At 37.3% G+C, this 24,795-nt stretch overlaps 2 protein-coding genes and 1 pseudogene across 4 annotated transcripts in view; 2 read left to right on the forward strand and 1 right to left on the reverse strand.

The window, feature by feature from the left end:
- LOC111335295 (protein sidekick-2) overlaps nt 1-24,795 on the forward strand; it is a 67,444-nt gene that overhangs the window by 31,651 nt on the left and 10,998 nt on the right. The window contains exons 1-2 of one of the 3 annotated variants that reach the window (XM_088737418.1): nt 16,055-16,362; nt 24,015-24,328. The exons of 1 other annotated variant lie outside the window; for it this stretch is intronic. In XM_088737418.1, the coding sequence (XP_088593544.1) occupies nt 16,296-16,362; nt 24,015-24,328 (381 nt within the window). In that variant the 5' untranslated portion in view covers nt 16,055-16,295. Of the gene's footprint in view, nt 1-16,054; nt 16,363-24,014; nt 24,329-24,795 lie in introns of those variants that run through there. One more of the 3 variants, XM_088737417.1, reaches the window with a different exon arrangement.
- Nucleotides 5-10,770, forward strand: LOC111335298 (receptor-type tyrosine-protein phosphatase alpha-like). The gene is made up of 18 exons (XM_088737444.1): nt 5-125; nt 356-507; nt 1,047-1,198; nt 1,794-1,875; nt 2,558-2,634; nt 3,204-3,243; nt 3,452-3,549; nt 3,814-3,930; nt 4,636-4,784; nt 5,234-5,369; nt 6,509-6,658; nt 6,759-6,861; nt 7,268-7,338; nt 8,075-8,209; nt 8,289-8,411; nt 8,867-9,021; nt 9,654-9,789; nt 9,889-10,770. The coding sequence occupies exons 2-18, from the start codon at nt 429-431 to the stop codon at nt 9,967-9,969; spliced, it is 1,884 nt and encodes a 627-aa protein (XP_088593570.1). The 5' UTR covers nt 5-125; nt 356-428; the 3' UTR covers nt 9,970-10,770.
- On the reverse strand, nt 13,167-14,321 carry LOC148719844 (uncharacterized; annotated as a pseudogene).

Genomic DNA, 24,795 nt, shown 5'->3' on the forward strand with positions numbered 1-24,795 from the left:
GTAGGGGTAGGAGTAGGAAAAAGTGATGCCTCTAAATCTGTTAGTATTGTGCAGATTGTCGTTCCTGTGGTCCTGGTAATAGTCTTGGTACCATTGCTTCTTGTGGCAATTCTAGTATATCGGAGGTATGCTTCACCGAGTAATACATTTTCATAATGACTGTGAAAGGGACTTCTCTTTGAATGAGTTTACGGAGTCACTATTTACTCCTCCAGCAGTAGTTTTCTTAATGATGTTCAAAAAGGGTAGACACAAATTGTTTGATCATGTTCCATAACATGAAATGCAATATCATGAAAAACTAAAACCATTTTGAGTGCCTGATGTAACTGCGTGATTCCCCTGGCCGTTTCAGGAGGAGACAGAGTGAGAGGTCAGGCCAAGAGGTTAACAGGAACAAAGCACACGTTCCACTTGGGGAATTCAGAATGGAGTCCGTTCAGTCCAGTGGAAGTACAGCCGGCATAATTTCTCAAAATGTGTCGAACATTCCTTCTCATGAAAATGGTAAGATATTGCAAAAGAGTTATTTGTATAAATCAATGATTTTTTCAGTGGTTTAAGCAAACGACTTCTTCACTAGATTCCTCACTGCAAGGATAATTTACGAAGTGAAAATAATTACTGATCACCATATGAATTTTAAATATAATTGGCGATAAACTGTCAGAAAAACAACACAGAAATGTTAAAAGAGACGTCTGGGTTCGGTTCTGAAACCGTGCAATTGTTGCAACTGTCTCGAGCGCAGGACAAAAGAAACATTTCGAGTTGTCCGTTCAAGTGGGAGCGTCATACCTTTCGAATTTTCGGCCAGACACCCTACCAAATCAGCTCCAAATACCTCTTATGCGAGCAAGGCTTAATTTGGTTTATCACGAGGATTAGCAGTCTGAAAGCGTTCTGTCATTGTGGAAATAAAATAAGAAATAAGGTAAATTTTGGGCTGGGTTGTGCGATACAATAGAAATTAAGTATTTGTCACACCCGGCTTAAGGGATTCATTTTCATTATAAAACCAAACTCCTGTGATACTTCTAACACAGTTGATGGGAAAGCATCTCTCCGCGAGGAAAAAGAAGCGGTGTACAGTGAGGCTGATGATGGTAAGCCAAAACCAATTCCTGTGTCGGAGTTTGCAAAATATTTCAAGGACAAATCAGCTAATGGAGCCATCGTGCTGGAAGAGGAATTCAAGGCAAGGCATTTGCTAATGATAGCTTTTTAAGGGGATTTCCATTAGCAAATACCGTGATTGCAGTATTCTCGTCGACGAGGTTTCCTTACAAAAACACCTGCCAAGTTTTGAACATAGAGACCTGTCAGGGAAAAAGGTGTGAGGAACCAAATTCGAAAATTTATATGAGATGACATGGTCACTTTTTGGGGACTGAATGACAATTCTATTCCAGAATGGTTCTTTTATGTATTAAACTCATTTGTGGTTAGCTAGCTTTTTGCGAGACAAAGGTTTTTTTTTAGATAACATTAAGCTTTGGTCGTCACTAGTACCTTTGGTCATTTGTGCGCAGCTTGCCGTCATGTAATATGAATAACGGAAAATACTTTTCCATAAGTTTTCTATAGCGAAGGAATTTTCCTTTCGTAAGACTTTAAATGCTGTGTGATTGACGTTGTTGTTGCTGTTTTGAAGTAATTTAGTGTGTTTGGAGTTATTGTTTGCTAGATCATCAACCCGCCCCTTCAAATGTTCAGTGAGTAGAGCGACTTGTATTCTTAGCTTGTTTGTGGACGTAGCTAATCGAATTTTTTAATTATTGTATCTTTAACAGAAATTACCCAGCATTTTACCATTCTCTTGGGACGCTGGTAAAGACAACAAAGTGAAAAACCGTTATGGAAATATTACGACCTGTAAGTGCATTTTATTCATTCTGCTCCACTCAGTTGTATCTTATGCAAAAAGGGATTTAAAGTACTCGTTCGGTGGAACGCAGAGTTTAGATCTCAATTTTAAATTTGCAGTAAAAAAAATCACTTTTGGGACACTTTAATTAAGTGGAATCCTCTGTGATCGCGTGATCAAAGGACGAAGTAGGCGAACCAGGATTTCCACGCCCAGCAACTTACTAGTGGTCACCGCGTGAGAATAAGTTTGAGCGCGAGTGAGTTATAGAGGGTAGAGATTCCTCTTTGAGAGATTCACCTCTGTAAATACTTTTATATTCTAATCACACTGAAACGATTATAAAATATTTTGTAACTAATCTAAATAATCACAAAACACAGAATAGGAGCGGGCATCTCGTTTATTGATGCAGCGAGCGTAAAGCGTTACAAAAACAGCATTACAGTTTTACAAACTCAGAGAAAATTACAACAGTAAATAAGATAAAAAAACTAGGGTTGAAAGAGATGCCTCGAATGGCTCTTGCATAACTTAACGAACCTTAAATAGTGTACTAGCCCCTTGAGACACCTTACAAGCACGCTTAAAATAATTCAGCAGTATTAAATTTATGCAACCTAATATAAATACTCTTGTGAAAATAACAAACGTTACAAAATATGTAAGACTGGCTCTTTCTCGTGACAGATGATCATTCTCGTGTTGTTTTGGAGAAAATAGAGGGTGATCCAAAGTCTGACTACATCAACGCTAGCTATATTCCGGTAAGTACAACAATATATGTTGAATTCTCCATTGGGTTGTTAAAGATAATTTGTTATAAAGCAATTTTAACCCAAGATAGGGGGTAACCCGGGATTGCAGTGTTTTATTTTACCTCCCTCTGTAAATTGTTCCCGTAAACTCGTGTCACTTTTTTAATCAATTAGATAAAAAACTGAAGTGTTTCACACGCTTTAGGCAGTTTGAATACAGTTCTCTTTGGCTCATTGAGATATCAACCCATATTCTGCTTGGCTGTGTGATTTCTTTGGTATTGGCCTCAACTATCGAAGGAAATGCGCTGTTATTGAAATGGACCGGGGTCGCCAAACACTAAAGCGTTAAGTATACTTCAAAAGATTGTTACGGATGGAGAAGTTAAAAACACATTACAAACGAAGAACTTAGAAAGTGAGAATTTTAACGAAGATTAAGTTTTATCTCCTCATTTTAAATCATAGACGTGTTAATATGCAAAAGGTGCTGGAAATAGAGAGAGCGAAAGAATCACCTATGTCTCTGAATCGAATAATCAGTCATGATTTAATCGTTCCTTCTTTTTCATTCTTAGACATTTGATGCAGAATCAGTGAACTACATTGCAACACAAGGTAATTACAACAAATTTCTTAAAGAAAGCCAAGACGTTAATCACACTTCCAACTCACGGTCGGTTGTATATTTTGTTGCTTAGCTTGGAGAACTGTTAAAAAAAATGTAGCGGTTATATTGCTGTTGTAAGTCTGCGTTTAGCTAGGTCCGAATGGTTTGTCTCTATTAAGTCTCTCTTTACTTTGTTGAAAATTTTTACTATGTCAGGTCCAACCTCTACAACAATCAGCGATTTCTGGCGGATGATCTGGCAGGAAAACTGTTTTGTTATCGTCATGTTAACCGACTTAGTCGAGCAAGGAAAGGTATTCTTACTGTCAGCCTTTCTGGTGTAAAAAGTACATTTCCGTTTATAATTATCTATGTGTTCTTTACATCCATGTTGGTAAACTTTATTGTGCCAGGTGTATAAAACAGAATACTAGACCTGGAAAACGATGTAAGGAAAACGATGTCAGGTCTGATTTTCACTATTGCTCAAATAGTGCTTTACTGCGAAGGATCGTTCACATATACATATTTATGTTTTAAAAGACGACTGATACGTTTGCAATTTTTTCACTTTTTAGAACAAGTGTGATCAGTATTGGCCAGACAGTACTACTATGTTTGGATCTATCAGAGTAACATTAATTAAGACACAAAACTTCGCTGACTACTGCATCCGAACCTTAAAATTAATGACGGTAAGAAACTAAAAAAGAACAAATAACTCTGAAAATGGAGCTAAGCCTAAATTTTTTTTTACAGAAAATGTTGTTTTTCACAATTCTTTTATGGATAAATAAACGCTGAGTCGTTTATCGCACGATTTAAGAGTCAGGTTAACCAGCGTGACACTTACAAGCGTCATCGTATTTGTTGGTAGGGCACTTCAGATTTTTTTCATATTTTTTTTCAAAGTCTGTTTTCACGTAGGGAATGAATTATAATTTGGTCCAAAGATCAACTTACAATGACAGTTAATCTTACCTCCAGAAAAAGGCAATTTACTCGATGATATCGAAGTTATTGACATGAGACTTCTTCTTCTCCTCTTCTCTCCGCTTATGAAAATAGACTGCCTCCTAAACTGCAGAGTTTTGTCGTGATATAACTTTAGATTCTCTTAGCTAATTCACAGAGAACTGCATGGCTACTAGAAGAAGGATTCATCGATTAGACATTTCGGCTAGGCGAGATTGTGAGGTGATAACGGTTCTGCACTCTGAATAACTGAGGTTTGATGATACTCGAAAGGATATTACTTTCAGTGAAAATTAGTCACCACCTTAACGAAGTTAATCCATTGTCAGTCCATTTTGTACTGACATTTTAATCGTGATTCGTCCTTTAAGCCTTAAAAGTAAAAGTAAATTAAAGTTATTAGTCTTAATTTTCATCGAAATTAGGGCACAAAGACGCGTGAGGTTTATCAATATCATTTCACCTCGTGGCCAGACAGAGGTGTCCCACACCATTCCACTGCGCTACTTGGATTTAGATGGAAGGTTCACGCTCAAAATCAGACCACCGGCGGACCACTTGTTGTACATTGCAGGTAATCTTTAAGAACAAAAACTGTAATAATTAACAATTATTCCACGAGCGCGCGTTGGATATGAGATGATAGATACGCGCCTCGTTGGCTATAATCATCTCATATCCAACAAGAGCGAGTGGAATAATTGTTTTATTAAAAAATACGCCCCCAACATATTAGACATATCTTCTCGACTTTATTTTGTAATAAGAAATCGGATGTCACAATGTACAGATATTAGATTATGGTATATTGGCTCATATACCATAATGGCTAAGCCAATTAGAAGTCTTGAATTGCATTATCCAATGATCCAGTTTTTAATAATATGTAATATCCTAGGTACTACTTCTTAGAGAGCTTTCACCGCGTTTGAAAAAAAGAGGAACTCATCACTGCAGGTCGAATTTTTTTTACGACCTGATCAAAGATTGTCTGTGATCTTTAATTCCATTGCTTATTGACAGTGCTGGTGTTGGTCGAACTGGTGCGTACATTGCTATCGACGCTATGCTGGAAGGTGCTAAGAAGAAGAATACAGTGTTCATACATGATTACGTGCAAGTGATGCGAAAGCATCGCCCCTTTATGGTGCAGAATGATGTAAGTCAGTTCGACTAATTTCTTCAGTTGATAATTTGTCTGTAGTCACAAGTAATTGAATTGAATTGAATCTTTTGAATTGAATCTTTATTAAGTCATAAGATAAATAATCACACATATCCTATGTTACAACATTAAAAGAAGGTATATATATAAATTACAGAGAAAATCAAGATAAAAATTATAAGACTAGATTATGTTTAAAAATTAAGCGATTGACAAACGTGTTTTTGAACCTATCAGTGTTTATTTTAGGATGGTGACTTGTCTCTTTCCTCAGATTGTACTTGGTTGATTTCTTTTTTGGCATTATAGCTCTTAAAGGGTGTATTGTATTATTAAAAACATTCTTGAAGATACGTGTGTCCTGTTGAACTAACAATTCATAAACATTAATGTGGTCGGATGTATACTTGCGCTTATAACATCGATCTAAGAAACATTGGATTGTTGTTAATTCGGAATTTACAGCGCCAAATACGGACAGCCCATATAATATATTTGGTAGAACCAGATTTAGAAACAGATGGTCTATTTCGGCCTGATTGTACCCTTCTTTCCTTAAAGATCTTAAAATGAACAGGCACTTGTTTGCTTTGATTAGTTTTTCCCGAATATGTGTTATGAACCTACTGTCTTCCTGAAATGTTACCCCTAAAATAGTAAGCTCTTTTGTCTGTGGTATTCCAGACACCATCGGAAACTCTATTGTACAACCTTTCTTGAAAGGATATTCGAACAAGAAATAGGAGACACGAGGCTCGAAGCTCTTTGGGTAACACAGTTTTTGATACTTGAGTTACTTTTTTCGGATTCTTCTCTGACATAGTTGATGTTGCTTATGTAAACCTTATAGAGTGCTCCCGCTCCATGGAGATGTGTGGATTTGGTGCAGATGTGATTAAATATAATTCAATTCAATTTCTCTACATTTTTCACGTTTAAAATTAGCAGGCTCAACGTTATGAAAGTTTCATTTCTTAACTGAACGTTTCTTTAATTATATTTGTATTTTTTAGTAAAAGAATGCTAAAGAAAATGTGCACAAATGCAATATTGATGACAAAGACAATAAAGAAACAGTGTTTGCTCTTTTTGTTTTTGTGAAATTAACTTTAACGTTATTTGTCTTTATATAGCTCCAGTACGTGTTCATTCATCAAGCTGTGATGGAAGCTTTGACCTGTGGAACTACAGAGGTCGCTTCCCAAGACTTACGGATTAGAATGAACAAACTTTCCAGGGTCCTTTCAGGTGCTAAACACACTGGTTATGCAGAAGAGTTCAAGGTAGTAGTTTACGTCATAATGGTAAAAATCAGTGGTTTCATATCAAACGAGTTCTATTGCAAAACGGGAAAAATGACGTGAAAATAATTTATCTTTCCAGCGTTTGGAGATCGTCAGCGGCTGCCAGAGTTCAGGAGAAGAATTTACGGAAGGCTTTAAACAATCAAACCTCAACAAGAACAGGTTTTCCAATATAGTACCAAGTAAGTACTGCCCTAACTCTTATTAAACTGTAATTCTTTGCTGTTTGGCGTAACACCAGAAAAACATTAATTGGGTAATTAACACCACTTTACCCACACCAACAGGAACTGGAGACACGGATTGCTCTCTTGTGGGTTGAATTCATCCTTTGTCCACCTCGTTTTCTGACTCTTTGCAAAGATTTCATAATTTCCTTAAGTCAGGACAAAGTTATACGGAGATTTCGCCAACATTTTATATTGCTTTTTACACCTCGTTTGATTTTTTTAATTTAGCACGATTATAGCTGTGACCTGAACATGTAGGTAGTTGGATGATGACAACCATCATCATCATTGTTTTTACCATTGTTTTTGTTTTCGAATCTACATCTTTATTTTATTATTATTATTATTATTATTCAAGTGGACACTGCACGGGTCATGCTGAGGAGCTCAGAGCCGAATAAGGATTACATCAACGCCTCTTTTGTCGACGTGAGTACAGTAGGAGTAGGAGCCTGGATCCTATACCTCCCCAGATCTGATTCTCGGTTCTCCTTTTTGGCTGATTTGTATTTAGTCTCCTTTTTTTAGTTTTTATTCATTTATTTATTTCCTGTTTCCTAATATATTAACAATTTATCCATAGTTCAATGTCTGACGAGGTGACCTCTAGAAACCGACAGCCTTGTAGTTGAGGCCACCTCGTACGTGACAATATACTAATCAAAATATATAGTAATAAGTTATGGTAACGTGGCCTAAATATTACAAGTTCTATGTTTCCAATTCGAGTCAGTTGTCACTATCTTTAAACGTTCTCATTCCATTTTGGCCTTAATTTGTCCTCCAAAACAACTATATATGATTATCTTGACGCTGAAGTAATTTTGCATTTCACAAAAAAGGCTCATTAATATTAAGTCGCGACTCAGCGCCTTCAAGCAGATGAGTAATTTAATACCAGCTATCCCAAGTCTGAGTTACAAGTAAACAACGTCTCACTTTTAGGGTCGATACTAAGGAAGACGAATCAGTTGTTAGTTGGTATATATTCTGCAGTTCCTAGTCAAATATATCAGACAGTTGCTGCTGTTTGTTAAAGCTTTAAAGTAATCAATGCAATGAACTAACATTAATTTTTTATAAACTTTTCTCTTTTTCGTGATTATTGCTCTGCGTTCTTAACAATAATTTCCTCACAGGTGACATATTTTATAACCTTCTTTAGGACTATGGTCGACGTAACGCATACATTTTGACTCAAGCCCCGTTAAGTAACACTATCGACGACTTCTGGAGGATGATATCACAATGTGACATCGGCACAGTTGTGATGTTAAACAGTTTGAAAGAGGAAAAAGAGGTACCAATAACATTTAACTCATTTTAAATGCCAAATACCAAACGTATTTCTGATTCTAGCATTTGGCATCTCTTGGCAGAGTTATCCACAATATTGGCCAAGTGAAGGGTCTGCCGAGTATGGAGACATCACTTTACAGCTTCTGTCAAAAAAGACTGCTAAGAACATAACGACGAGCAAGTTAAGCGTTACAAATGCGATGGTACGGTGTAATTCTATTTAATTATTGTGCAGTAAATGAATAACACGTTACTTTGGGGATAATGATAAAGTTATAGGTTCTTCGAATGTCCCAACAATTGTAGAGGAGCAGGGGGACTAATTAAGCCAAGCCTATGGATAAAATGAGAAAAGAAGTTGGCAACAAGCTTTCGTAGAAATTGTCACTTGCAATCTGGATACAAGAAACTAGTTACAGAAACGTGGTGTTTGAAATACAACTTCGTCCCCATACCAGGGCTGGGTTTGTCAGACGAAATAGAGGCCGGCCATCTTTGGAACAGCCGCCATCTTGAAAAAAGAAAAACAAAACTGACCTAGAAACTTGGTGTGAGATCGTTTTGTTTGCGTTTTGTTTTCTTTATTTTTTGTGTCGATCGCATTCGTGATAACACTTTATCGTGATATTAAGAGTACTTATTAATGACAATACGTTAGCTTCCTGAGAAGACGTCGACGGTACAGCATATACAATTAGCTGGATGGGCGAATGGAGAATCCAACCCAGATCCCCAAGAAATACTCGACTTGTTGACTGTATTAGAGCAGTCTCAGCAACAATCTGGAGATGGAGTCATTGTTTTTCAATGCAGGTAAAATTAAAGATTTTTCTGTAGTGAAAAGAAATTAATTCAATTTTTCCTCTCACATTTCTTAGTGAAAAATGCTTTTTGCTCAATACTGCAGAGTTCATTGCGTTTGCTTTACATGACGAATTCTCACAGCCATTTAAAGAAAAAATGAAAAACAAAAAAAGAAAAAAAAACGATTTTTAACTCGATCGTTGTCTTTCTCTTCTCCTCGATTTTCATGTGTTTGCGTTGCGCTATCTTGGGCTTCTTGTGATTTTTTAAAGTTTTCAAGGTTGACTGTCATGAATTACACTGCGTCTCAATTCTGTTGGGCACGAAATCGTTGCCAGACTCTTAGCTCTTTGACTCTTAAGTCCCTACGTTTTGACCGTAAACTTTGTTTCCGAAATGGGATTTTTTGCAAGAATTAATCAAGATGCATCAAAGTTTCACTTTAGCTTAGATTGTCTCTATGTTAATGGCCCATACCTGCCAGTGACTATCCCAGTTTTCATAATATGAAGCGACTAGGCCTTTGAGACAGGTATTATTCCCTGTCAGGTGAACCACAACATATTACCTTGCTTAAAACCTGAACCTATAGGAGCTCTTATCGTTATTTGAGCTATTGGCGTCACTCATTGTTTTTTCAGTGATGGTGTGGGTCGTAGCGGCTGTCTAGCTACCATAATGTCAGTGATCGAACGAGTTAAGATTGAGCAAACAGTTGATGTGTTTAAGACCATTAAACTAATTCGAGCCAAAAGGCCTGGCGCTGTGAACACTCTGGTAAGTTACTTAGAAACAACCAGGGACACTCGGACTGTGTTCATAAGGGAATTATTTCCTTGCCTCGACTTAAAGTGCTATATACTATTCCTTTTTCAGGATCTCTACTCGTTCTGTTACAAGACAACCCTTGCATACCTGGATTCTTTCAAATGTTATTCAAACTTTGCAGATTTTTGAATCTTTAGCTTTTGACAGTTGTCGATGTTTAGTTTGAATTAAGTACAGTTAGTGAGCCAGTCAGTTGGATCTTATTGATAAGTTTCATAAATTGATAATGAGCGCGTACAAAAATTAGCTTCACATCAGGATCAGCTCTGCGATAAACATCGCACGCTAGTTTTGACGAGGGAAAACCTCTCTTCAGTTTGTTTACCAAGAAATCCTGATCAGTGTTTACATTTAAACGGCATATAAAGAGAACTTAAGTTCCGTAACCGCCTTGATAATTCTGGTATTCGCAGAAAAAATTACAACTCGATGATTTGTAATATTCATCTCTGACTCCAAAACAAAAAGGTTAAGCCAAGAGCCTTGAACCATTGAACAAGCTTAATTTGTTAAAAGCCTATATTGCGTCCCATCCAAATTTCATATGTTGTGTAACCCAAAAGAGACAGATATCAAAGTATCATAAAGTATCATATTTAAGCTTTATTCTTTTGACAGACAGAGCGTTAAGAGAATGATAATATAGATTTAAGAATGATTTTTAAACAGCTTTACGAACCATGAAAAAAAATATTTATACTCCTTTCTGGGCAGACAAAAAGTCCAGTAATGATGAGTTGTCGTTTTACGAGATTTTAATCAAAGAGAAAAAACTTAACTGTACATGAGTACTTTTGGCGTAAAGGAAACTGTGTTCAAATGAACGTTTCTCTTGATTTAAAGAAGAGTTGTAAACTATAGGTACGCCATTTATCCTATTGGTAATAAAAAATCATACAGACTCGCAGCACTAATAAATGTGGATGATGGCGTCGTTTCTTTAGCATTTTAATTCTGTACAAAACACGAAGCAAAATTCTCTGGGAGGCTAGTATGTAAAATCTTTTTCTGACTGGATGTTTTGGTCTGATAAGTAAATCCGTTTAGTCCATTCATGTTTTGGTCCTTCAAAAAGATAGAGTATTGTAAATTGTAAAACGGTAGGAAATCGATTGAATTTCGAGAAACTGAGTCTTGGATCGTTCATCTTGGAAGCAAAGTCTTAAATTTTGCTACGCCTTCGGCCTTCTGCTTTCCAAAATTAGTCCTACGCAAAACTTAAGAGCCACTAACGTTAACTACAAATATCGAGAATCCGCTGACAGTTCAATTGCAAAGTTTCGTCATTCATTTTATTTTTTATAAAAGACCCTTTTAATTAATCTTTTTCGAAAATTATATCAGCTTTGTCGCACATTTTTTTCTGAAAAATCGAAAAGTTCAAAATACGCTCTGATGGGCGCTGTCCCCCCGGAAAGCAATGAAAAATTGTGCAACTACGCCAAAACGCAATGGAATCCCGCTTTTAAATTTTTTGTACTAGCAGATGGTCCTATTATCTCTCATCCTCGGAGACCCAGGGGCTGAGTCGATTTCAAGTTAGGGCATGAAGAGCCCCTGGGGACATTTTCTTAAAGACTAGTTCCAAACGGTCGCAGTCGTTCTGCCATCTGATTGGTGCCAGAAAACCTTTGTGTTTTTCTGCCCAGTCAGAGTGAAGTGTGGTTTAGAGTCCTTTCGTGTGTTTTAACACGGACATATACAATCCCGTGAAGTTATTTCGTCGCACGGGCCACGCGGGTATGTCGAGCAACTGGCGCTTTCGCCTACGTAGCTTTTTGCTTTCTGTGCGCGCCAAAATCTAATCTTAGTAGTAAAGTCGTTCACAATACGGCCAAGGTTGCAGAAAACGTTAAGTTCGTGGACGACATCCAGCAAGTGCTAAGAGAAAGCTTAGCTGTGTTTCCGGTTAGCTAATTAAAATCTGAACAAAAACTTATTAACGAGAACATCGTGGGAAGGAGATGTTTTCGGGCAGTTACCGAAGGGCTTTGGACAGAGTTTAATCTTTCAACTGCTGTCTAGAGTGTTGAAATTCTTGATCAAGGAAGGCCACGGATTCTCTTCTAGTTCCTTGGTCATTGTCATTTCACATCTTCTGTCGATTGTTGAAGACCAAGTTAAATACCTTTGATCATTGGGAATCGATCCGATGCTGATTTCAGTGGGAAAAACAAAACCAAAGACCAAGAAATATTGGATAGAAAGGGCGGGTTTGCTTTATTGCAAATGGCAGCCTAGAAGTACAGGGTCATCTACCCACGTCTAATAAGCAAAAGTTTCCACGCTTAGCTTTTCTGTTTTTTCAAGCGAAGATGAGATTAGATTTTGGCATGCACAGAAAGTTGCGCAAGTACCAGTTGCTCGACATACCTGCGTGGCCCGTGCGACGAAATAACTTCACGGGATTGGCAAAGTTTCAGTCACAGCAAATTATGCAAAAAATCTAGAAAGATTTAAGCTTAAATCTCGTTTAACTTTCAAAGCGACATATCAATGACTGCAACCATCGTGTTGTATACAAACCTCGCAAACTTTAAAACACGTTCTCTAGTGATACCTGCGAAAGTGTTCAGTATAATTTCCGGTAAGATTTTCGCTGACAATCTGATCGATTTCTCTTACATTGTGTGCCGACACTGAAACTTTTCACCTCAAGCAAATCTCCGTCGCACGGTCCAAACAAACATAGCGAGCAACTGAGCTAGTAGTATATGTCCGTGTTAAAATACACGAAAGGACTCTAAAGCACAGTTCACTCTGATTGGGCAGAAAAACACAAAGATTTTCTGGCACCAATCAGATGGCAGAACGACTGCGACCGTTTGGAACTAGTCTTGTAAGACAATGTCCCCAGGGGCTCTTCACGCCCTAACTTGAAATCGACTCACAGCCCCTGGGTCTCCGAGGATGATTATCTCTTGGAAAATATTGATTTCTTGTTATATTGTTACATATAAGTCTGAATTGTGACCCGTTGATATAAACTACTTCGCGTCTTTTTCGTTTTTCTCTTTTGAAATAAATGAGCAAAGGTAAATTTTTTTGCAAAATTAACAAAATTTTACAAAAGCAGTAAATGCTACTTGTGGTTTGTGGAAAATTTACAATGCTTGTTTGTTCCAAATTTGCCAAAAAACATTTTTTGTTGCTATCAATAGAAATACAATTGTGTGACACTTGGTATAGGGTAAGAACTTGCCCAAAAATTTATTGCCTATGAGAAGTTTTGTAATGTTTTGAAGATGTACATGTTTAATTAATCACATAACTGTTTCTTTGGAAACCTGTTCATTTTATAGCCTCAAAGTTATGTGTACATGTACTTACCATAAAATTGAGAATTCATTTTGACTTTTCTTTAGTTGTGATTTTCTTTGAGCAGATAAAAATTGTTTCTTCTTACCTGCTTTACAGTGCTGACAACATTTCAATGAACTTCTCAAAACATCTAAGTCCATAATTCTACTTCCATGTGGAATGCAATTTTCCTTCTTTGTTTGTTTCTGATTAAAATTCAATATTTGTACGTGTTAATGGTAATTGTATTATTAGGTTGTAACTGTAACCAAACATTTGTTGGAATTTTAAAATGAAATGTCAAAATGTTTAGGTGTAATCATATTGACGAAACAACTTGCTATGAACTATTTGTGGTATAATACAAAAATTCTATTGGAAAATTCATTACTTGATGAGGGAATTCCGCATTAAATTGCATGCAAAAACCGATATCAAGTACAATTTAAGGCGGAATTCACGAGTGAAGTAATGGATTTTTGCAATTCTGTGCTAAATACCTCGCTTCGTTAACCAATCAGAATGCAATGTCAATCAGAAAGTCAATGATGCGATTCAAATTGAGAACAATTTTTAGAGCAAAGAAAGACTTAAGGAAGCACTTTTCTTAAAACTTTTAGGTGAATTGCTAGGTGCCACACATAGTGAAAACAAAATTTAAACTACACCTGACTTAAACGGGTTTCTCTTTTTTTTCGGTGGCGACCAATCTTCTACCATCCCATTAAAATCTAATTTCCTCTTTGCCCTCCACTCCTTTATCCCACGAGTCCTGTCCTCCACGTTTCCACTTCGAGTGGGTTTCTTATGTGAAAACCGACCCTTTTCGTCACGCATTGGTGGTTGTTTTTCCTGTGTCAGTTGCACCTCTGCAGACACTCCAGCCGTTTTCAGTGTATCATCGCCCATGGAGCTCAAAGCGAAGCCTCCAACCATAAAAAGTGTACCGTGACCACTCTGCGACTTCTTTCGCGTTCGATCACGACCGTCTACCCTCTCTGATAGCGGCGCAATAAATGCTGCGAATTTACTCCTCAGTTTAACCACGTCAAGAGAAGACGAAAGAAGTGTATCTTCAAGCACTTTTTTAGGAGTTTGTAAGTGGAACGCGATTCGCGATAAAAGTCTCGCCGCCATGTTTACTTTTGTTTTTCTTTTAAATACTCGCGCGCTCGCGCCATTCGTACCCATGCTTCGCGCGCCGAAAAACTGTATAGAGCCACCTTAAATGTTAATTTGCTATCTAGGACCACCCCTAGGGTTTTGAGTGTATCCTTTGTATGGACATTAGAATCATTAAGATGGAAATCATACTGGTATGAAGACTGGCCAATAGCGATAGCTTGCGTTTTGGTGGCATTAATCTGTAAAAAATTCATTGAGAACCATCTCGATAGAACGCTCAGATCAGAGTTAATTATATACTGCAAGACTGTTGGTGAGACATCAGAGGCGTAATGAGTAGTGTCGTCGGCGTATGGCTTCAAGGACGTATTAGTAATAGAATGATTAAGATCATTAACATACAAATTAAATAAGAGTGGACCCTACAGGGACCCCTGTGGTACACCCGTTTTAACGGTTCTCCACGAAGAATATACACCATCGAGTTTGACTCTCTGTCTCCGTCCAATAAGGCAAATGGATTACGAGTACCCGACAAAGCAATTTAGCCAGAATGGATGGTAAAACGGGGTGGCTCTCGGATCGATGCAGCGGAATTTGGAAACTTTTGCCGCTGGAACGGGTAGGTAGTAGCTAAGCTCTTGTGGAATTTATCGGCCTTCGAGTGGCGACGGTTGGTGTTCGGGACCGGTTGAAGTTTCCAGCCTTGAGTTTTTTTAAAGGCTGATAGTTTCTAAAGAAACTGTTTGAGGCTGCATCGGTGGGGGTAACTCAATAATTTGAATATATCATCAAAGTTGAAATGGTAAATTGGCCACCGTTGCGATTATAAAAGCTGACGTTTCGAGCGTTAGCCCTTCATCGGAGCGAATAGAGGAATTGTGGGTTGTGTGTGCTTTTAAAGGCAGAAAAAGGAGCTACGTGATTTGTGGGAACATGGCAACAAGAAAAACACGAATGAATTAGTGGAATGAAAAGCGTTCGTTGATACCTGTGGGAGTTAGACTGCCGGTTTGAAAGATGAGCTTTCGTTCAAGAGTTTTCCGGCTTTCCGTGCTACCTAAGTGTAAGGAAAGACCGCAGATTGCCATGTGTTGCTTAGAATGATTAGGTAAATTAAAATGTCTAGCGACTGGTTTCGATGTGTCCTTGTCATTCCTCTCCACGTCGCGAAGGTGTTCTCGGAATCGGCCACCTAGTCTTCTGCCTGTTTCGCCGATGTAAATCTTTTTGCAATAAGTGCAAGTTCTGCGATAGATTACATTGGCGGAGGTGCACGTGAAGTGATCGGTGATCTTAATGGAACGTTTGGGTCCCGATATTTTCTCAGTGTTGTGAATGAAAGGACAAGTTTTGCATCGTGCACGAGTGTATTTAAAAGTGCCTGGTTGGTCATTAGTCTGAAAAAAACTTCTGACCAAAAAATTGCCTACGTTTTTGTCGCGTTTGAACAGGTTCTTAAAACCCAGGCTCTTATATGCGGGTTTTTACTGTATATGCAAGTTCTTGATGGACGTGAACTCCAGTATCAGAGCGACGACAGAAGGCAATCCATTTCTTTCTCAAGCTCTCTTTCCCTGGAAACTCGAAAAAGTTGGCCTTTTTTAGAGTTGCTTTCACACGCCGAGATGGTACAAAACATCACATTCCACCTAACGGTCACTCCGATCTGCTCTCAAAATAAGCGCGTATTCCCCTTAGCCTCGACTTGGTGTACACAATTAGTTACCAGACTCTCTTGCTCAAGCAAATCGACACTAGCCTATTAGATTTATTACATCCTCGTCGGCCGAGATCTCTGAAAGTATATTTTTGGGGTCGCAATTCAGAGTTAACTAAAGCGTGATTGGAGATACCTTGATCGAGCTTCAACTCTGTAGTTCAACTACAGCCAATAAGCTTAATTTATTTAAAACAAAGAAGTTTCGTTCAAAAGAACAAAGGTATTAATTGAAGCAAAACAAAGTCTCGACGGGATTCCTTCGAAGATAGAGTTCCTTTCTAGACCTGTTGATAGAGACGTAGACGACATGTGGAAACTTGATCACGAACAATTTGTAACAGTTTACCTGGCTTTGTCTCTTTCTTTGGTATCAGGTGAGCCATTTGTTGTATGTCTAACGCTTTCGGCTTCGGCGATCTCCGAGGCACAGGAAGAATTGAAAATTATCTTAATCTTTAATATGCAATTGTTTCACTGCTTTGCAATGCTAAACGAATGATTAAAGTTATCTGTATCAGTTTGTGATTTCCTTACACCATTGAACGGTTTGTGTTTGTATGATAAGTATAAAAAAAGACGGCAGAGTTGCAATAATTATTATATAATGGTGCAAATGTTTCATAACTCTAGCGCTCCAGTTCCGAATCGAAACGGAATTTCCGAAGGAAACGCCCAAGGCATAAATTCGGCTTTGTTTTTTTTTTTTTTCCTCTCTCTCTGTTGCGTTCAGTCACAAAACGCAGTTCCACTACAGCGCACGCGTGAAAAGTAAGCGCATGCCAAGAATGAACTCTAGAGCGCATGGTTTAAAGCAATGGCTGCCTTAGTGGACAGTTGTTTGCTTGATGTACGCGAAAGAAATTCGATGGCTATTACGCTCAATATACATAGAAAGTCACACTGTTATCAGCAGACCCACACTAAAACTTGTGGAGCGTTTTGGGAATGGGTCAGTCCGGGAACTTTACGAGAGATCAATTTACGAGCGATCCTTTACGAGTGAACCTTCTATCGAGGACGATCAAGCGAAACCTGCTTTATCAAACGAGCTATCTCATATTATGTTTACATGTAAACACAACCGTGTATTTAGACGTGACCGAGAACCCAGTAGAATACAAGAAGCTGCTCTGAAACGTCTCAGAAGAAAGGGCAGAAAACTGAAGGAATTTTTGTTATGAGCGTATTCGTCCCTGAAGCATACCGAATTCCTCTTGGTTACGTCGTTATGTGAAGGTCAGAAGAGTTACAAATAATGTTTGTAAACGTAATTTACGAAGAGGGTAAGATTAACTAAAGTTACAAAACATAAGAAGAAGTATTTGTTGAATTGTTCTGTAAGGGTATATCGAAGGATAATTAAATTGAACTATAGAGCAGGTTGGTATTTATCAATGTTTTCTTGTAATAGAACCATGTGTCTTTGTAAGAGTCAGACACACGTATCAAACTATTGTAAATTTCAACTGAGTTCAGATATAGAGAAAAACCTTGGTCCTACTCCAATGTACATTGACCCTAGCAAAACAATAACGGCAACATATAGCCAAGCTAATGAGTTGGTATTTGGACAAAATTCAGGACAACAATGTGTTGCAATGAGGTTATGCTCTTTGATTTACAACAACAAACATGGAAATTAATTCTGCTAATGATCTGGTGTCAATAATCAATTTTGGAAATCAGTTGTATTCAAGTTTGTCTCAGTTAACCAGAGGGCTATTCCACATGAGACATGAAAATTTGACAGATTTTCAAATTCAAAATATGAGAGCCAAACTTACTTTTAATGAAAGCTTATGCATAGTTCTATAAGAATCCAAATCTAGATTGGCAGTAGTGGACACGCCCAGTTTGTGTGATGCCATTGTTTTTGAGGGTTTTTATTAACCGAATAAGCCATTTTACATACCAATATCTAAATTGCTATATCTCAAAGAAATTGATTGCCATGAATCAGATTTTGAGATCTTAACTACCCACTAGGATGAGCCTTTCAATGCAAAAAGAAAAAAATTCTCAAACATTTAATGTCTCAGACGTACAAAGACATAAAAAGTGTTGCGGACGTGACCTTCAGGGTATGATTCAGAGTAACATTTATTTAATTTCTATGTAGGTTCTCAACTGTTTCAGATCTTATTTATGTTGCTCTTAATGTTAAGTATTATGATAATTTTGACGCCCCAGCTTGCTCAAATTTGTCAACTATTTAAGAGATATTGGATTGCGGACGTGACCGTTGCGGACATGACACATGTGTAAAAACCCAGAAAACCTCATAAAATTTTCAAACATGAGAAGATATGTTCATATTTAATGACAGCAAATGATAATTATAGACATATTATGATATATGTAAAGCTATCACTTTTTTACAATTTTCCAAAAATATATAAATGCCCTTTGACCTACAAAACGACCTAGATCATCAAAGTTTTTATATTTTATTTGTTATTTATTTCCCAATTTACAGATAAAAGCAATAAAAACAGCATTTTTACTTCAGTGGCATTACTCTGAACGTTATTAGTGGTGAATGAAAAGCTCTTTCTTGAACATCCCCAAAATGTCACCTCCGCAACAAATTTTGGTCATGTCCACAACACAACATCTTTATTCTTTATATATATACTATTTGTTATTTATTTCCCAATTTACAGATAAAAGCAATAAAAATAGCATTTTTACTTCAGTGGCATATTACTCTGAACGTTATTAGGGGTGAATGAAAAGCTCTTTCCTGAACATCCCCAAAATGTCACGTCCGCAACAAATTTTGGTCACGTCCGCAACACAACATTTTTGTCAATAAATTCATGGTAACAAGTAATTTCTATAATATCTTTTCAGATTTATGAAGCACAGTTACTATTGCATTTAGTTAGTATATGCAGTTTTTTTAAAAGGTTTTCAATTCACAGGAAATTTGAAGTAACCAAAAGCAATTCAAATCAATGGTTGTTTTAGGAGTCACATCCGCAACACACTTTGAAAAATTATTTTCTCTGGATCTCTAAGAGATAGTCAAAATGTTTTCTGGCAAAATAAAAGGTACTTCACAGGTAATTTTATGACATGACTAATTTCAATTCAAATAAAGTGGATCTGGCTTTAGGAGACATTTAATACCCAAATTTTGCCTCTAAATGTCACGTCCGCAACGTGGAATTGACCCAGACAATCATTTTTAATGCAGACAGAATTACCCACACTTTTAAATGTGTTCAAGACTGATCAGGAACTTCAATACAGTGAAAGTTACACTGGCACTATTCATCAAGAAGCTACAATAGAAGGATATCAGTACTGTACCTACTTAGATAGGGCCTTTCAATCACTTATATCTGAAAATCTCAACAATTTTGTCTTGACAAAAGGATGTACTGCAGTTGCTATCTATTGTAAAGGCAATGTTGGCTTGAAAATATTCGATTCTCATGCAAGGATATTTATGGTAGAAGCCATCCTCAAGGTACATGTGTGCTGCTTGAAGTATCATCACTGAATAGCTTAGTACATCATTTTCAGAGTATACATAACAATGATATATTTGAGTTGAAAGGGGTTAAAATTGATAAAGTTCAAAAATATAGAGCCCATTTTCAGAGTCATGACTGTGAAACCAGAAAGTTGAATGTGAATTGTGCTGTGGCTGTCTATTCACTCTGCTACTCTGTAGTAAAATCATGTAGTTATTGGAATTCAAACACCTTATCTAATGTTATTCAGTATGGCAAAAGATTATGAAAATTCATCTTTGAACAAATATTTACTGTCAGATGATTTTCCAAAAACTGATGTTTGTGGAACTGAAGTAAGTTTAGATCTTAAAAGTGATTACAGTGAAGGAATATTGTCTGACTCAGTTGAAAGTAAATCAATTGTCAAAAATCCTGTAAGAAATAATAGTTGAATGCACAAGGTTTTTGATGTGGTTTTCAGATTTTTGTATGACATATTTTTAAACCCACAAAAAAGTCAAAATATGTGTATTCCCTCTTGGTATGTTATGAAAGTCAAATGCCTCTAATTGAATATACTAAAACTGTAAATAGCACTGCTTCTCTTGTTGTGGCCATCACCAGTATTAAATATTCTGAGATTTTTCTATTAAAAACAATATGAACTATTGATCGGTAATATTGTTTCAATCTACTGATTTCTGACAACTCTCTTTGGATGAACATTTGGCAACAAACTATGACTTGGTACCAATAATAGATAAAAAATTCCCTTCTCCTTGCAGTTAAAGACAAATCCATGACCTGCCTAGGGTTTGTAAAAGCTTTGAAAGTCCTTGAAGATGCTTGAATTTAAATATTAAAAACTCAAAGCCTTGAAAGTACTTGAATTTGAGGACTAGGGCTTGATTTTTGCAATGCTTTTTCTTTAGCAATTTTCAAGTTGAAAATTGCAGTACTTTCGTGGAAAAGCGAAAAATAATATTAAATGATTTTAAAACTGCCTATGCAAACCTTTCCAAAAGTGGCCCCGATTTTCTAAAACTTGGCCTTCAAAGTCATTGAAAAGTCCTTGAATTTCAACCTTGAGCATCTACAGGAACTTACTCCTATATCATGATATATTATTCGGATTGTTGTCTAGTACCATAACAAAATTCATTACACTCCAGCAGACAAAAATAAACACGAGTAGACTTATTCGTGACCGGCAGTGATGAAATTGCGTGACTACAGTAACAAGGGCAATATGGCAGTCCCCTAAGGATAACTCCAGATGTGCGATATTGAAAGTCTGAGTTCACACAGATATGCGTCTAGTTTATTACAGAAATTACCGCACAGTGTAACGGATCGTATTTGGTCATCAACTTACTTCTCAGTTTCAAATTAATCTACTTCCTGTTATGTAGCTAGAAGCTTCATTTCCATCGGAATGTTGCATCGACGAAATTGTTTTGATTACTGTATTAGTGTCAATGCTATTACTAGACATATAACCTTAGCTATTAAAAGTATTTTGAACCACAGCTTAGATTTTGTCTCAACCAAAGATGACAACATGAAGAGTATTGACAAATGCATCCTTGAGCGCTCTCAAATTAAAGACGCTTTGTCCTTGTTGACCTGTTTGACTTTTGTGAAAACAATTACTAACACTCCTAACACTGTCTTGTGGTTGAATGTCAAAATACATACTAAAATTCTAAAGGAAAAGGTGTAAGCCTCCGCAAGCTTTCGGAAAGTGAAATGTTAAAGGAAAGTTGGCCGCCAAAAATAACCCGCGAGGACGGCTTGCAAAACCCTGCAAAATCTGAGATTTGCCAAAACGAGGACTTCAGCGAGATATCCAGGCATGTAAGTTTTCGTTGATGACCTTCGCTTCGAACTGAAGCTATGCTTACCTTTGCCATATTCAACACAGATTTCGGCTATTTATTTTTTAAAATTTCTTTTATTGTCAGCGGATAAATTGAAGCTCGAAATGGTGATACACCGTGTGTAGTAAATTCTCAGTCGCCACCCTTGACCAAAGCTGATTTTCAACACCGTGCGCTGTTCCAAGCAGTATATAAATATATCTAGTCTTTCCTAAGTCCACCAAGTAAATTTAATTCACCCTACCAGTCGCATACTCCTGCGAAAAAAGATTAATGACAGTTGATTGGACACTACAAAATTTATATGACAATCATGATGTCAATCTTCCAACTAACTACTTAACGTAATTATGCAGTGCTTATGCATTCAAAAGAGATCGAAAGTCTCATTTTAGCCTCAGTTAGATTGAGGTAATTTCTAAAGTAAACACTCAATGACAGAGGCGACTCTCAGGTGCACGTCGTAAATAACAAAGCTGCACTTCTCACAAGTCGCGACATTTCAAACTCTTTAGAATGAAAAATATTGCGTTGAAGCTAATTCTAAACGAAATTAATTCGTGATAATTAACTTCTGCCTTTTTTCCGGGTTAATTTTGGCAACTAAGGGCCTCTCCTTATGACCGGGCGGGCCCGGTTTCCGAGATCACGCCTTTCCTTTAAATCCTTTCTAAAATTTCCGATGTGTTCATATGAGGGGGTGACCTGGCTCGGTTACCGAGATCTCGGTTTTTCCAAACGGGATCTCGGTAAGCGGGCTGAAAATGTTGTCATATGAACACTTCATCCCGGTTACCGGGATGAATTCTTAGCAATAACGTTTCAACCTTCGTAACGAATAATTTCGCTTCCTCAATACGGCGGCCCGAATGGCATCGTTTTCCTTTGCCTAATGAATTTTCCACATCGTTAGCAACCCGTTTCACTGCAGTGATACAGCTAAAAGGTTTGCCAAAGCCATGATAGGCGCAAATGTAATATCTCGGTTGCGTTTCGCCATCTTTGCTTTGTTTTTCTAATTTCGCGGCAAAACTCGTCCCCAGGATCTTCAGCCTTTTCTCACCTCGGAAACTGGGCTGAATTTCTCATATGAAACCAAGGCGAAATTCTTCCCGGTAAGCGGGCCACCCCAGTCAACCGGGCTCCTATGAAGAAGCCCTAAATGTTTCCAATCATTTTTATCGGTGTTTACGCATACGAAGAATGATCTTTAAGTCTATTATTTCTAACTTGTTGCATGCCAACTGAAGCCGTTCTTAGTTCCAAATGGCTCGTGTACGGTTAAACATCGAAGCTGGCTTCCCGAAACTGCAAAAATAATTCGTTTCATTCCGAGGTAGCAATGTGAAATGAAGACATCGCGGGTACTGCGTTCTTCTTTAGTAAAATAACTATCACTCCAGAGCTAGGATTCAGTCTCACCATTATGAAGGCCCCTGATCTAGGATCAAATCAAAATTGACAAAAGTACAACGTTTCTTGAACAGAACCTTCCTTCACCCCCCAGAAAACAAAAGTGATGGCCTTAAAATTTACTTGAATTTTATCTTTCATAGAAAATATTCAAATTTATTTTGGACAAAATAATTTGAAAGAACATCATAGAGAGAATCCTTGGATTTTTTTTTATACCCGAAGGAGTTGTATAACTTAAAGTTATAAAAGATTAACTTCCTTACAAACACTTCGGTGTTGCATTTGAAATTGCTGAGGCTGACACCGCCGACTACTTTCGTTTGAAGCACTTGACTAAGTGCATGCTGTAAATATTATAAGCCTTGTGTTTGTAACGAATTTGTATAAAGAACTCTACATCAATTTAACGAAATTTGGAACAGTGATGCTTCCGAATAATTTTGAAGAGAGAATTTTATTTTTTAGAATTAATTAGTTAAAAATCAACCAATTAACCCTAACAATTACTTAAAAATTAACTGTTCACTTAACTTTTCCGTTATGTCTCTGTGATATTTTTGTTACTGGAGTAGCGGTGTGTTGATGTCAATGGAAAATTGATGATTTTTAGGTTTAGTTCCAAATCAAGGATGTTATTCTGTTCACATATCGCGTTCTCTTCCCCTGTTGTGTGACGGGGCATAGAAACAGCTGGGAAGAACACTGGGTCTAGTTTGCGTAGTTTGAAAAACCTTCTTGAAACTCGGTAAGTTTGCCTGACGTCATGTCCAATACCAAGGCTCCTCGACTAATATTGTTGAGAAACAGTTGCGGAACAATGGCGCAGGTCCGTAGTAATTCTGAATTGAGACATTCGACACACTTCGACACGACGAAGGGATTGGTACCAAAAAAAGCGTGAAAAACGTGTTTTACTTTCGTATTTTATTGTCATTCAATTCCAGACAGCACTGTTCTTAAGCGTAAGGTCAATGTCCAAGTTTTTTTTCTTTATTGTTGTTCTGAGGTCTATAGGACTCTCATTTTTTTAACAAGAAAACACTTGCTTAATGATGTACTAGTGATATCTTAATATCAGAGGTTGGCATGAACTGCCAGTACACCAACCAAGAATGGTCGACCAGACTACACAACAGGATCATCTTATAGAGCAGAGGCAAGCGACACTAATCCATTAGGGAGGGTCTTCTCTCTTTAAGGAGCGTCCTTCTATGTATCTTTTTCCGTAATAAACATCACAATTTGATTTGATTTGATTTGGTATAGGGGCCTGTACCAATTGGGATCTTGGTTTGGAAAATGACAGAATTTCAGATGGTGACATAGCTGCTTCTTCTGAACGAAATGCCAGGACACCAGCCAAGAATGGTCGACTGAACTACACATTAGGATCATCATGGTGTGCAGGAACAAGTGACACTAGCCCATATCTACAGATTGATCTACAGACACTTCATATCATCTGTGCTGTGTCCACTCAAGGGAATTCTCGAGCAGATCAGTGGGTGAAGAACTACAGACTACAGTTATCAACAGATGGGACAACTTGGACAGACTACAGGGAAGGTGGAAATGTTAAGGTATGGTGAATAGTGGATCACTATCGTGAAGAAAGAATACATGTTATTTAATAGATAAAATGACAATTTTAAAATGTTTTTAAACACATGCTGTTTTTGAATAACAAAAAAAGTCATATCATAGCATTAAAACTTATTTTCCTTTTTCATACACCAAATGAAACAGACTTATTTAAGTTACAACTCACATAATTACTGCCTTTTAAAAATGGAGCAAATGCCTTAGAAAACGCAATCTTATTGATGGGAAACTTAAACAAGCCAATTGATGGTATAATAAATTAACTTTACAACTTTGCATTAGTGGCAAACTTTTGTAAAGTATCGGACTGGGCGACGGTCATTTCCATTTTTCTTATTTGCTGGAAGCCAAAGTTCTGTTTGTCTACCAAACAACTATATGACAATAAATGAAGCAGGACTGGCAACCCTGTAACAGTTCATTTTGAGATATATCATGTCAGCCT

The sequence above is a fragment of the Stylophora pistillata genome, chromosome 11, assembly GCF_964205215.1.
Source record: "Stylophora pistillata chromosome 11, jaStyPist1.2, whole genome shotgun sequence".
Classification (NCBI taxonomy): Eukaryota; Metazoa; Cnidaria; class Anthozoa; order Scleractinia; family Pocilloporidae; genus Stylophora; species Stylophora pistillata.

Coding starts and splice junctions, on each gene's coding strand:
- LOC111335298 (XM_088737444.1), top strand. CDS start 429: ATGGAGTCCGTTCAGTCCAGTGGAAGTACAGCCGGCATAATTTCTCAA. Junction 6,659..6,758: donor GTTATGCAGAAGAGTTCAAG/GTAGTAGTTTAC, acceptor TTATCTTTCCAG/CGTTTGGAGATCGTCAGCGG. Junction 8,412..8,866: donor TAAGCGTTACAAATGCGATG/GTACGGTGTAAT, acceptor ACAATACGTTAG/CTTCCTGAGAAGACGTCGAC.